General features: G+C 47.8%; 2 protein-coding genes across 2 annotated transcripts in view; both read right to left on the reverse strand.

The window, feature by feature from the left end:
* Positions 1–13168, reverse strand: part of LOC142464322 (uncharacterized) — a 237333-nt gene that overhangs the window by 178391 nt on the left and 45774 nt on the right. The gene's annotated exons all lie outside the window — the stretch shown is intronic.
* LOC142464304 (uncharacterized) overlaps positions 9494–13168 on the reverse strand; it is a 49515-nt gene continuing 45840 nt past the window's right edge. The window contains exon 4 of the mRNA XM_075567785.1: positions 9494–10992. Within this exon, the coding sequence (XP_075423900.1) occupies positions 9499–10743 (1245 nt within the window). The 5' untranslated portion in view covers positions 10744–10992 and the 3' untranslated portion in view covers positions 9494–9498. The remainder of the gene's footprint in view (positions 10993–13168) is intronic.

A 13168-nucleotide genomic window follows, 5' to 3' on the forward strand; every position in this document is an offset into this window, starting at 1 on the left:
CTTATATTACCTGGTGGCAGCGGCGGGACGCTGACTGAGCCTATGGTAGAGTCTCCTGCGGGATTCTATACAGATGCTGGCTGCAGTACATGGAAAAGCCCCACCATCCCACCTTGTCAATAAGACCTGGTCTACCGTGACAGTGAGGTCATCTGACATACACACACACACACACACCACTATACAGTATGTAACAATGAGTAATTGTAGTAAAGTATAAATGTAATACAATAAACTGTTACGTCATAAACAAATGGTGTTATTCGTTCTTATTAGGAATTTGTTCCATTTTTTTATAAAGTGGGCGCGTGGCAAGGTGGCGAGTAGCTTTTAGGGTAATTTGTCAAGTCATGTATGTTTATATACAGTGGTCGACAAATCCGGTCGCCACGAGCGACAAGATTTTGACCGCTGGCGATGCGCCAAGCAGCGCACACAATTTTGAATCAATTCCCCTGCTCGAGCCAAAAAAAAACCCTACCCAATTGGACTGATGTGACTTGGCGTGCTGCCAGGATGTTTTTGGCGGGCAGCAAGGCTCTATGTGAGCCCGTGCTGTGAAGTTGGCCCCTTCCTTTTGATGCTACTGCAAAGTGCAAGTAAAGGTGAGCCCCTTCCCATGCCTCCCTTCCCTCTCTTCCATGCCTCCCTTCCCTTCCATGAATCCCGTGTGGAAGCCCCCACGCCATGCGGAAGCCCCCCTACCGTGCGGAGGAACCCCTGCCATGTGGAAGCCCCCTGCCGTGCAGGTGTGAGTGTGTGATTGTGGGTGGGTGTCTGTATTCACACACACAGTCAGTCACCTACCCACCCAAGTATCAGTCAGTCACCCACCCTCCCACACTCTCTCTCTGTCACCCACGTTCTCTCTCTCTCTCTCTGTCACCCACATTTTCTCTCTCTCTGTCACCCACTTTCTCTCTCTCTCTCTCTCTCTCTCTGTCACCCACGTTCTCTCTCTCTCTCTGTCACCCACGTTCTCTCTCTCTCTCTGTCACACACACACACACACACACACACACACACACACACACACACACACACACACACACACACACACACACACACACACACACACACACACACACACACACACACTCTCTCACTCTGTTACACACACACACTATCTCACTCTGTCACACACACACTCTCTCACTGTCACAAACACACACTCTCTCTCTCACTCTGTCACACACACTCTCTCTCTGTCACACACACACACACTCTCTCACTCCGTCACACTGCTGGAACAAGGACTACATGGTGATCGAATATGAGCCCTCTAGGTTGAACAGAACAGGAGTTATGGGTTCCAGGTTTCTGCTCATTCTGACTTAGGCCTCGGACATAGTGCACTGAGCGTCGCTGAGCAGTGCTCTCGCTTGCTGACGCTCGCGCTACCAGGAGCTTTTTGCTGTCCTGACAGAGACAGCAAGCGTGCTTGGGAGGCGGGTATCACTGTGTGTGTGTGTGTGTCACTTGGTAGCTGTCAGTGTGTGTGTGTGTGTCACTTTGAAGTGTTCTGTGTGTTTGTGTCACTGGGGAACGTGTGTGTGTGTGTGTGTATATTATAATATTTTAAAAATTAAAAAAAAAGACGTAAGAATAAATTATTTATTAACATTGTGCAACTTTGATAAATATATTCATGCACGCAAACACACACATACACACACACATGCATACACATTATATATATACACACACACACACACACACACACACACACACACACACACACACACACACACACACACACACACACACACACACACACACACACACACACACACACACACACACACTCTCTCTCACTGTTACACACACACTCTCTCACTGTCACACACACTCTCTCACTGTCACACACACTCTCTCACTGTCACACACACACACACACACACACACACACACACACACACACACACACACACACACACACACACACACACACACACACACTCTCACTGTCACACACACACACTCTCTCACTCTGTCACACACACACACACACACTGTCACACACACACACACTCTCTGTCACAAACACACACTCTGTCACACACACAAACACACACACACACACACACACACACAGACACACAGGATCTCTCTTCAGGGCCAAAGCTCTTCCACTGCACCAAGAACTGGAGCTGGCCCCTGGATAGGCGAGAATCCAAAAGAGAGTGAACTTCGTATTCCTTGTTATTTTGGACAGTATTGGGGTCCGGTTTACGAGTCTGATCTGGAAAGAAGTGACTGGTGATGAATGGTTTTAAGAGGGACACATGAAAGACATTGGGAATCTTCATACTATGTGGTAGTTGGAGCCGGAATGCCACAGGATTGATTTGTTCACAAATTGGGAAGGGACCCAGGAACTTAGGTGCCAGTTTAGGAGATGGTACCTTGAGGTGGATATTCTTAGAGGACAGCCATACCAAATCCCCTGGCTTGTAACTGGGCACCGAACGACGACGACGATCGGCCTGTAGTTTCGATCTGCGGGAGGAGTCGCGAAGGGTAGACTGAATCCTGGACCATGCGGTTTGGAGGGAAGAAATGCTTTCATCTATGGCTGGTACTCCAGAAGGGATGTTGGAGATGGGTAGAGAGGGAGGGTGGAACCCATAATTTATAAAGAAGGGCGACTCCCGGGTGGCTTGGTTTTTTGCAGAATTGAAGGCGTACTCTCCCAAGAAAGGAGTTGAGCCCAATCATCCTGGGAATCGGATATGAAACATCGCAGGTATTTCTCCAGGGATTGATTGATTCTCTCTGTCCATTGGACTGTGGATGATAGGCGGAAGAGAAAGAAGAAGAGATGCCCAATCTCTTGGTGAAAGTTCTCCAAAATTTGGATACAAATTGAGAACCTCTGTCAGAAACAATGGACGAAGGAATCTCATGAATCCGGAAAATCTGCTCCGTAAAGATATCAGCAAGGGCGGGGGAGGTGGGTAATCCTTTTAGTGGAATAAAATGGGACATCTTCGAGAACCTGTCCACGACCACCAAGATAGTGTTCATTCCTCTGGACCTGGGCAACTCCACGATGAAGTCCATCGAAATGTGGGACCAAGGGCAGTCGGGAACTGGAAGAGGTAACAGAAAACCCTGAGGCTTTTGACGGAGAGTCTTGCTTTGAGCGCACGTGGGGCAGGCTCGGGTAAACTCCAGAATATCTTGAGACATCCTTGGCACCAGAAATATCGACGAATGAGATCAGTAGTCTTCTTAAAACCTGGATGACCTGCAGATTTAGAGGAGTGACCCCAAGACAGGACCTCTGGAACAAATTTGGAAGGTACGAAGAGTTTGTTGTCGGGAACGACCAAGTCCTTGGGAATGCGTCTCTGGGAGTGTAAAATCTTGTCAAGATTTTTGAAAGAAGATGTGGCGAGAATCCTCTCTTGTGGAAGGATGGTCTCCAAAGAATGTATACGGGAGAGTGCGTCTGCCTTTACGTTCTTGGTCCCGGGGATACAGGAAAGGTGAAAATCGAATCGAGAAAAAAAAAGAGCCCAACGAGCCTGTCGTGGACCAAGGCGTCGAGCATTTTCTATGTAAAGAAGGTTCTTGTGGTCCGTAAGAATAGTAAACGGCTCTTTCGACCCCTCCAGCAGGTGTCACAACTCTTGAAGAGCCATCTTCACAGCCAGAAGTTCCCTGTTACCCACGTCATAGTTCCTCTCAGCGGATGAGAATTTCTTGGAAAAATATGCACAGGGAAGTAACTTATCTTGAGGCGTAAGTCTCTGAGAAAGAACGGCTCCAGCGCCGCAATCAGAAGCGTCGACATCCAGGACGAAGGAAAGTTCAATGTTGAGATGACGGAGAATAGGTGCGGATATAAAAGCTTCCTTGAGTGTCTCGAAGGCGGAGAGGGCCTCGGATGAACAAGCAGAAGGATCAGCTCCTTTTTTGGTGAGCGCAGTGAGAGGTGCCACAATGGAAGAAAAATTCCATATAAACTTACGATAGTAATTAGCGAACCCTAAAAAACGTTGTATGGCCTTGAAAGAATTGGGTCTTGGCCATTCAGTAACTGCTTGAAGTTTACCAGAATCCATCATAAAACCCTCATCAGAAATGATGTACCCCAGGAACGGAGTAGAGGTCTGATGAAAGGTGCACTTCCTCCAGCTTGGCATACAAATGGTGTTCACGGAGACGGGAAAGGACGTAGGAGGTGTGACGTATATGGTCCTGGAGATCTTTGGAAAAAATCAGGATATCATCCGAATATACTATTACAAAAATATTGAGTACCTTACGAAAGACGTCGTTGATGAAATCCTGGAAGACAGCGGGAGCATTACATAAGCCGAAAGGCATAACAAGGTACTCGTAGTGTCCGCTACGCGTGTTGAAGGCCGTCTTCCATTCATCCCCCTTCCTTATGCGCACCAGGTTATAGGTACCCCGTAGATCCAACTTGGAAAAAATCTTGGCCCCCTGTAATTTATCGAACCGTTCGGTAATAAGGGGAAGGGGGTAGCAATTTTTAATAGTTATGCGGTTCAAACCCCTGTAATCGATGCAAGGCCTCATCGACCCGTCCTTTTTCTTGACAATGAAAAACCCAGCCCCTGCTGGGGAATTGGAGTGACGAATAAAGCCTTTCTTGAGATTCTCCTGGATATATTCAACCATAGCGTGAGATTCTGGTAACGACAAGGGGTAGGTCTTGGACTTGGGTAGGGAGTAACCTGGAACCAGATCGATCGGACAATCGTAAGTCCTGTGTGGCGGCAAAAGATCTAACTGTACCTTATTGAAAACGTCCCGGAATTGGTGGTAAACAGAAGGTAGAATAACCTCAGGAACAGAGGTATTGGCCAGCAGTTGATAAGTCTCGCCTGACCTCGGCCTCCAGGAGATGGGAGCAGAGGAAGTCCAGTCAATGAGAGGATTGTTAAGCTGTAGCCAAGGAAGACCAAGGGTGATGGGTATCCCAGGAGCGTGAATGGCATCGAGAACTAAGATCTCCTTGTGCAGATGTATGGACAGAAGCAAGGGGACCGTCTCTAAGGAGATGTGTGCCGGGGTAAGGGGACGTCCATCGATACCGATGAGTGCGATAGGAACTTTCTTCCTCACGAGCGGTATGCGGTTTAGCCTGGCGAATTCAAGGTCCACGAAGTTTCCTCCAGCTTCTGAGTCAATGAAAGCGGCGGTAGAAGTCTGGAACTTATTGCCTGAAAGGGAGACTGGAAATGTAAGTTTCTTAGGGAGTTCACCTTTATGGAGGGGACGTTGAGATATTACACCCAGAGAGAGCCCCTCTGTACTCACTGGGTGTTCCTGTTTCCCGGACGCTCCCGAACCAGATGCTCCATGGATCCGCAGTAGAAACACAATCCCCCGGCGTGGCGGAACTGCCGTATCGTTGTGCGTATGCATTGTACCCCCAATTGCATTGGCTCTGGCAACTCCAGTGCAGGACGAAGAGGTGTGGTAGTACTTGGGAGTGCAGGAGTGCTGCTGGGAGTACAGGAGAAAGGAACTTGAAAGTTATGGAAGCGAGTGCGCTGACGCTCTGAGCGGCGTACCTGGATACGTTGATCCACTCGAGCGGCCAAATCAATGAGGACCTCCAATTGATCCGGCCTGGGTTGGGGAGAGAGTTCATCTTTGATGGGATCTGCCAGACCTTGCCAGAATACGGAGACGAGAGCGTCTTGTCTCCAGTCAGCCTCGGCTGCTAGAGTCCGGAATTCCACAGCATACTGTGTCACCATTCGCCGTCCCTGAGTGATCTGGAGAAGAGAAACAGATGCCATCTCCCGACGAGCGGGGGAATCGAATACTTGTTGGAACTCGGCTTTAAATGCCGGGTAATCTTGGGTAAGGTCAGAACGTCGCTCCCAAACCGGGGAAGCCCAAGCCAGGGCGCTGCCAGTGAGGAGGTTATAACTGTAGGCTACCTTCTTGCGACCAGTATTGTAGAGATGGGGGGCCATTTCAAACTGCACCTCACACTGGTTTAGGAAACCCCTACATTCTTGCGGTTCACCTGCATAAGCCTTGGGGGGTAGAATCTTTAAATCGGAGCTGCTAACTGCGCTTGCGGAGTGGGGGCTTACAACTGGCGATGTCGCGGTCGGTACTCGGGCTGAGAGTACTGCGACCTGGCGTGTAAGTGCCACAATTTGATCTGCCATGGCCTGATTTTGTGAAGCAGATTGGAGAGAAACTGTTTAAGTTCGGTCTGGTCTGCGTCTTGTGGGCTCGACATAATTTTACGCCGGTGCTGCCCGCAGACCAGACCCGTCCCCTGAGCTGAAGGGGGAAGTGGTAACACACGCACGCGCAGCAAAGAGAGCGTGTCCGGAGTGTGGTATATAGTGTTGCCAGGCCAGGTGTAGTAATGTAGACAATACTTGCCGGTACCGGTTGTAGAGATAGAGTGAAGAATGCCTTGCCGAGGTCAGGGAGTGGAGATCGGAGATAGGTTGTAGTCCAAGCCGTGTTCAAGGGGTTACCAAAGTAAGCGTTGTCCAAGGAGTGCCGAGATCGAGAGCCAGAGGGGGTAGTCGTACGAGCCGTGTCAGAACCTGTGAAAACACTAAGAGAATCCTGAAGTACTTCCATACAGAGACTATGTCGAGCAAAGACTGAGAGCAGAGAGGAGCTAAATAAAGCAGGAAGGTTATGCAGGGAGACACTGCAGATTGGTGCAGGCATAACAAGCCAGGTGAGTCTTGTTGGTAACCTGAGTATGCCCGTGCGGTGGCGGAGCCTGAGGTCCAGGGGACAGGAAGAGTATGCAGAATGAGCGCGCTCCGTAATGCGTGGACCGTGCCAGAGGGTGGTGCAGGGGTGCGCGCAGGAGGGCATGAGCACGCCCGGCGCTGAGCAGAGGAATCACCGAGGGGAGTGAACCCGCGACGGTGGCAGGGGCGGGGACGCGCAGAGGCCAGTAAGGCAGGATTGTGTTGTGTGTCCAGGGACTCCCTGAGGGGAGAGAGTGCTCTGTGTGGGGAGCCCGGAGAATGCCGATTCCTGACACAATGTAAATAGACAAACATTCCCTGGGAAGCTAAGAGAGTAATCCAAAGGATAACAGCGGAGCACAACTATAGAAAAAATGGGGGCTAAACACCAGCAATTAAGTTAAAAAATAGTCTTTAATCCATGGTATGCGAGGACACGCAGTCAAGCACTCTGACGCGTTTCGGGCAGAACACCCTTTGTCAAAGAGTATGCTCACGTCTGTTAATGCTCGCCGAGTTATAGAGGATCCCCAGCCCCCAAACGGTGAGTGACGCGCGATGGAATGGCACGAAAACTCGCGCATGCAAATCTGATTGGCTAATTTGACATAGGGCGGAAACTAAACAATATGATGCGATCTGTTAAACAACCGGTTCTAATCAAAACAAACGATTATACATAATAGTAAAAAATTCATGAACCTAAGGGGACTCTATTTGTAGTTATGATTCTTCGTAGTCTTGTTGCTCCAAAAAGTCTCCCAAAAAAGAGAGAGAGAATAGATCAAAATAGAATCATTAGATTATAGCAATCCCAGTAAGAATACTGCTTACATGTATATAGGTTAGCAAGAATGATCTACATTCTTTCAATAATTAGAAAAAATATCCAATAGGAGGACTCTGGTATTATTAGTGTAGGTAGCCCGGATCATCAATCACTCCTGACGAAGTTGGTTTAGAGCCAACGAAATGCGTTGAGAACACAAGGCAAACCATAGAAGCAGGGACTTCCACCAGAATCCTGTTTCGGAGAGACAGTCCTCTACTAAAAGATACTATTTTGTGTCCTGAATGACACATACAAATGTGAGTGTGCATTCAGAGATGCAGAGAGCAGGCAGCAGAGTCTTCGGGCAGAACTGAGGCAGAGGGCTGCCCACACCTGCTCTCCGTGACATCAGGGGGAGGAGTTACCATGTGCTGCTGTGGGAAGATATGTGGTGTGTGTTTGTGTATCAGTTTGGTGTGTGTGTTTGTGTGTGTGTGTGAATTTGCTGTGTATTTCAGTCTGCTTTGTGTTTTTGTGTGTAAATTTGTCAGTTAGTTTGCTCTGTCAGTGTTCTATTTGTGCCTCAGTGTCTGTCAGTGTGCTGTGTATGATTCAGTGTCTCAGTGTGCTGTCTGTACCTCAGTGCAAGCAATTGAGGTAACACGTGATTACAACATTTTTAATAGAGCGTTTTAAAGTTTCTGTCATTCTTTACACAATTGTCTATAGTTAACTGTATTAAAAGAAGTGACTGTGCAATATACTGTACACCAGTGTTTTTCAACCATGTGTGTGGGGGGGAGGTGTGTGTACAGATGCAGCGGACGTTATTCGAGCAAATAACGGAGCCGTTTTCGTGTGCTCTGGTGTATTCCATGCGGCATTAACGTAGCCAATCGCCCCAGGCACATGTGTTTATCGCGGTTGCTTTGTTTGAATTTCATGGATTCTGTTTCTTTGTGTGCAATGAAATGAATGAATTGTAATGTGTACAGTACTGTGTTACTGTGTCAATTTCAGGTGTTTAAAAACCAGAACACTAAAATGCTATTTTCTGCACTCACGTCTAAAGGCGGTACGGTTGGAAGAAATCACGCGCCATGACGTGGCTATTCTGAGGTATACAACGCGTGAAGTGTTCGAATAACAGCTGCTGTATCTGTAGGTGGTTATTCTAATTTGTGTATTGGAGGGGGTAATGTACTGTAGAGGAGGAATTATATGTTTGTGTGGGGAAATTGTATGTGTGTGGCAAGGGGTGGAGGGGAGGATTGAGGGAGCTGGATTGAGTGTGGAAGGGGTAGAGGTTACTGAGTGATAGCTGATTGGGGGGGGAGGTTAGTGTGAGAGGAAAAAGGGGGTAGTGAGGGAGAGGGTGTAAGACTGGGGAGAAAAATACATGAGGAGTGAGGGGTGAATAGAGCTGAGTGAGGGGGTGTAAAATCAAGGGGGACGGACTCACAGGGCTGCCAACACTCGGGAGGCGGGGGGCCAATGGAAACTCCAAAATCTCCGGAATATGTTCACTCATAATGGGGCCCTGAAAGAAAATTTGCCCGGGGGCCCTCACATGTCTAGGTATGCCACTCATCTTTCATATAATCTTCAAAGCAATACTGTAATTAGAAAGTAGGTATTTCAAATTGTAAAGGACTAGTAATTTTACATGCAAATTGAATATACCATATGTTGCTAATTGAGGTGTAATTAAAAGCAATGTTAACAGAACTATATGGGTGCATAATGCAGTTATTTACTATAATATAAATATTTATATACAACTCTGTCCCTTGTTCTCTTGATTGACACTATCACGTACAGTATATGACAGTTTTCAGAGCAAACTTTGGCAATTGTCATTTCCTTAAAATATTATTTTCTATTTATTTCGTTTTTAATGGTATTTTATACATTTTAACATTAATAGTTAGAGGGAGACAACACTAAGTAAGTTGTCTTCTGTTTGAAAAGATTTGATTTTGTATAAGGCTTTTCCCATATTCAGAACAGTTATACAGTGGTCCCTGTGTGGATTCTTTGGTGCCTAACAAGATGTGATTTCCGACTGAAGCTTTTCCCACATTTAGAGCAGTTATAAGGCTTTACCCCTGTGTGGATTCCTTGGTGTTTAAGAAGATGTGATTTATCACTGAAGCTTTTCCCACATTCAGAGCAGTTATAGGGTCTCACTCCTGTGTGGATTCTTTGGTGTGCAACAAGATATGATTTCCGACTGAAGCTTTTCCCACATTCCGAGCAGTTATAGGGTCTCACCCCTGTGTGGATTATTTGGTGTGTAACAAGATGTGATTTTTCACTGAAGCCTTTCCCACATTCTGAGCAGTTATAGGGTCTCACCCCTGTGTGGATTCTTTGATGTGTAATAAGACTTGATTTATCACTGAAGCCTTTCCCACATTCCGAGCAGTTATAGGGTCTCACCCCTGTGTGGATTCTTTGGTGTATAACAAGATTTGATTTATCACTGAATTTTTTCCCACATTCAGTGCAGTTATAGGGTCTCAACCCTGTATGGATTCTTTGATGTTTAACAAGATGCGATTTATTACTGAAGTTTTTCCCACATTCAGAGCAGTTATAAGGCTTCACCCCTGTGTGGATTCTTTGGTGCATAGCAAGTTCTGATTTCTGACGGAAGCTTTTCTCACATTCAGAGCAGTTATATGATCTCACTCCTGTGTGGATTCTTCGGTGTGTAACAAGATGTGATTTATTACTGAAGCTTTTCCCACATTCAGAGCAGTTATAAGGCTTCACCCCTGTGTGGATACTTTGATGTATAACAAGATTTGATTTCTGACTGAAGATTTTCCCACATTGAGAGCAGTTATAAGGATTCACCCCTGTGTGGATTGTTTCGTGTCTAACAAGAGATGATTTGTGATTGAAGCTATTCCCACATTCAGAGCAGTTATAAAGCTTCACCCCTGTGTGGATACTTTGATGTATAACAAGATTTGATTTTCGACTGAAGCTTTTCCCACATTCAGAGCAGTTATAAGGTGTCTCCCCAGAGTGAATTGTTTTGTGTCTAACAAGAGCTGATTTCCGACTGAAGTTTTTCTCGCAGTCAGAGCAGTTATAGGGTCTCTCCCCTGTATGGATTCTTTCATGTGTAACAAGATTTGATTTCCGACTGAAGCTTTTCCCACATTCAGAGCACTTATAGGGTGTCTCCCCTGTGGGGATTATTTGCTGTATAACTAAACCGTAATTCCCACTGTAGGTATTCATGTCTCAGGTCTTTAAACCCTCTCCTTGTCTTGTCTGGTATTGTGCTGTCTGTACGTTTAGTAAAATGCTGTTTATGTATAGGAATGCTCTGCCGAGTTTCTTGTAATTGTGTTCCAGTTCAATTACAGACTTATGCAATGTTGAAGTCCTTAAAACATATTTCCATTAACACCTCGTGTAATTGATGATGTTTGGGACATTTCTTATATTGCTTCTTGTTCACAGCTCAGTCATTTGCTGAAGATATATCTATGGTGAGAAAATGTATTAATGTAACATTGCAATGCAACAAAGTAGATTTGGATGAGAAAGAAATGTTCATTGAATTCAACCTCTATAAAATTCTACTTGTGCAAGACACTGAATCATATAATTAAAGTTACATTGTTATATTTACATTAACCCAGAGGAAGTCAAAAAACAACCCAATGAATCATTTTACAAAAATCTCTCATAAGTGGAAATAAATATTTCCCCCTCACTCCAGTAATGGAAATCACAATTTTCCCTGTATCAATTTTCTTAATATATTGTTCTGTTGTGTAGGTATAACTTATTACAAAGTGAGCACATACAATAGTAGATAAGAACTTTTATCAACTAACTTTTGTGGTACTTTGTGATGTATTAACCCAGCAGTGCGCAAACTGTGGGGCGCGCCCCCTTCGGGGGGTGCACGATTTTGTAAGGGGGGCGCGGGCTGCTTGCAGGGAAACCTGGGGGGGGGGGCAGAGCTGTGCACGGGCGGCCAGAAGCTCCGTGCTTCTGCTTCTATGTGTCTGTGTCTTGCAGAGGGGGCGGGGCTTCTCTCTGCACACAGACAGCCCCTCCTTCTCTTCCTGTCTGCTTCCCGCACCAGTTTTCAGCAGCATGGGGTGTAGGGGGATCGGAGCATGTCGCCCCCCTAGGAGAAAGTGTGTGCGTGTATTTGAGTATGTGTGTGGGGGGGGATTGTGTGTGTGTGTGGGGATTGAGTTTGTGTGTGGGGATTGAGTTTGTGTGTGTGGGGTGATTGAGTTTGTTTGTGTGTGTGGGGGGATTGTGTGTGTGTGGGGGGGGATTGTGTGTGTGTGGGGATTGAGTTTGTGTGTGTGGGGGGGGGGATTGAGTTTGTGTGTGGGGGGGGGATTGTGTGTGTGTGGGGATTGAGTGTGTGTGTGTGGGGGGGGATTGTGTGTGTGGGGGGGGATTGAGTTTGTGTGTGTGTGGGGGGGGATTGAGTGTGTGTAGGGGGTGATTGTGTGTGTGGGAGGGGGATTGAGTGTGTGGGGGGGATTGAGTGTGTGGGGGGGGGATTGAGTGTGTGTGTGGGGGGGATTGTGTGGGGGGGATTGAGTGTGTGTGTGTGTGTGGGGGGGGGATTGAGTGTGTGGGGGGGGATTGTGTGTGGGGGGGATTGTGTGTGTGGGGGGGGATTGTGTGTGTGGGGGGGGATTGTGTGTGTGGGGGGGGGGGGATTGTGTGTGTGGGGAGGGATTGTGTTTGTGTGTGGGGGGATTGAGTTTGTGTGTGTGTGTGTGAGTGGGATTGTGTGTGTGTTGGGGGGGATTGTGTGTGTGTGGGGGATTGTGTGTGTGGGGGGGATTGTGTGTGTGTGGGGGGTGTTGTATAGGGGGGGTTGTGTGTGTGGGGGGGGGTTGTGTGTGGGGGGGATTGTGTGTGTGTGGGGGGGGGGATTGTGTGTGTGGGGGGGCATTGTGTGTGTGTGGGGGGGATTGTGTGTGTGGGATTGAGTGTGTGTGTGGGATTGAGTGTGTGTGGGATTGTGTGGGGGGGATTGCGTGTGTGGGGGGGGATTGAGTTTGTGTGTGTGTGGGGGGGGATTGAGTGTGTGTAGGGGGTGATTGTGTGTGTGGGAGGGGGATTGAGTGTGTGGGGGGGGGATTGAGTGTGTGGGGGGGGGGATTGAGTGTGTGTGTGGGGGGGATTGTGTGGGGGGGATTGAGTGTGTGTGTGTGTGTGTGTGGGGGGGATTGAGTGTGTGGGGGGGGATTGTGTGTGGGGGGGGGTATTGTGTGTGTGGGGGGGGATTGTGTGTGTGGGGGGGGATTGTGTGTGTGGGGGGGGGGATTGTGTGTGTGGGGAGGGATTGTGTTTGTGTGTGGGGGGATTGAGTTTGTGTGTGTGTGTGAGTGGGATTGTGTGTGTGTTGGGGGGGATTGTGTGTGTGTGGGGGATTGTGTGTGTGGGGGGGATTGTGTGTGTGTGGGGGGTGTTGTATAGGGGGGGTTGTGTGTGTGGGGGGGGGTTGTGTGTGGGGGGGATTGTGTGTGTGTGGGGGGGGGATTGTGTGTGTGGGGGGGCATTGTGTGTGTGGGGGGGGGATTGTGTGTGTGGGATTGAGTGTGTGTGTGGGATTGAGTGTGTGTGGGATTGTGTGGGGGGGATTGCGTGTGTGTGTGGGGGGGATTGTGTGTGTGTATGT

Source organism: Ascaphus truei, chromosome 12 (genome assembly GCF_040206685.1).
Source record: "Ascaphus truei isolate aAscTru1 chromosome 12, aAscTru1.hap1, whole genome shotgun sequence".
Classification (NCBI taxonomy): Eukaryota; Metazoa; Chordata; class Amphibia; order Anura; family Ascaphidae; genus Ascaphus; species Ascaphus truei.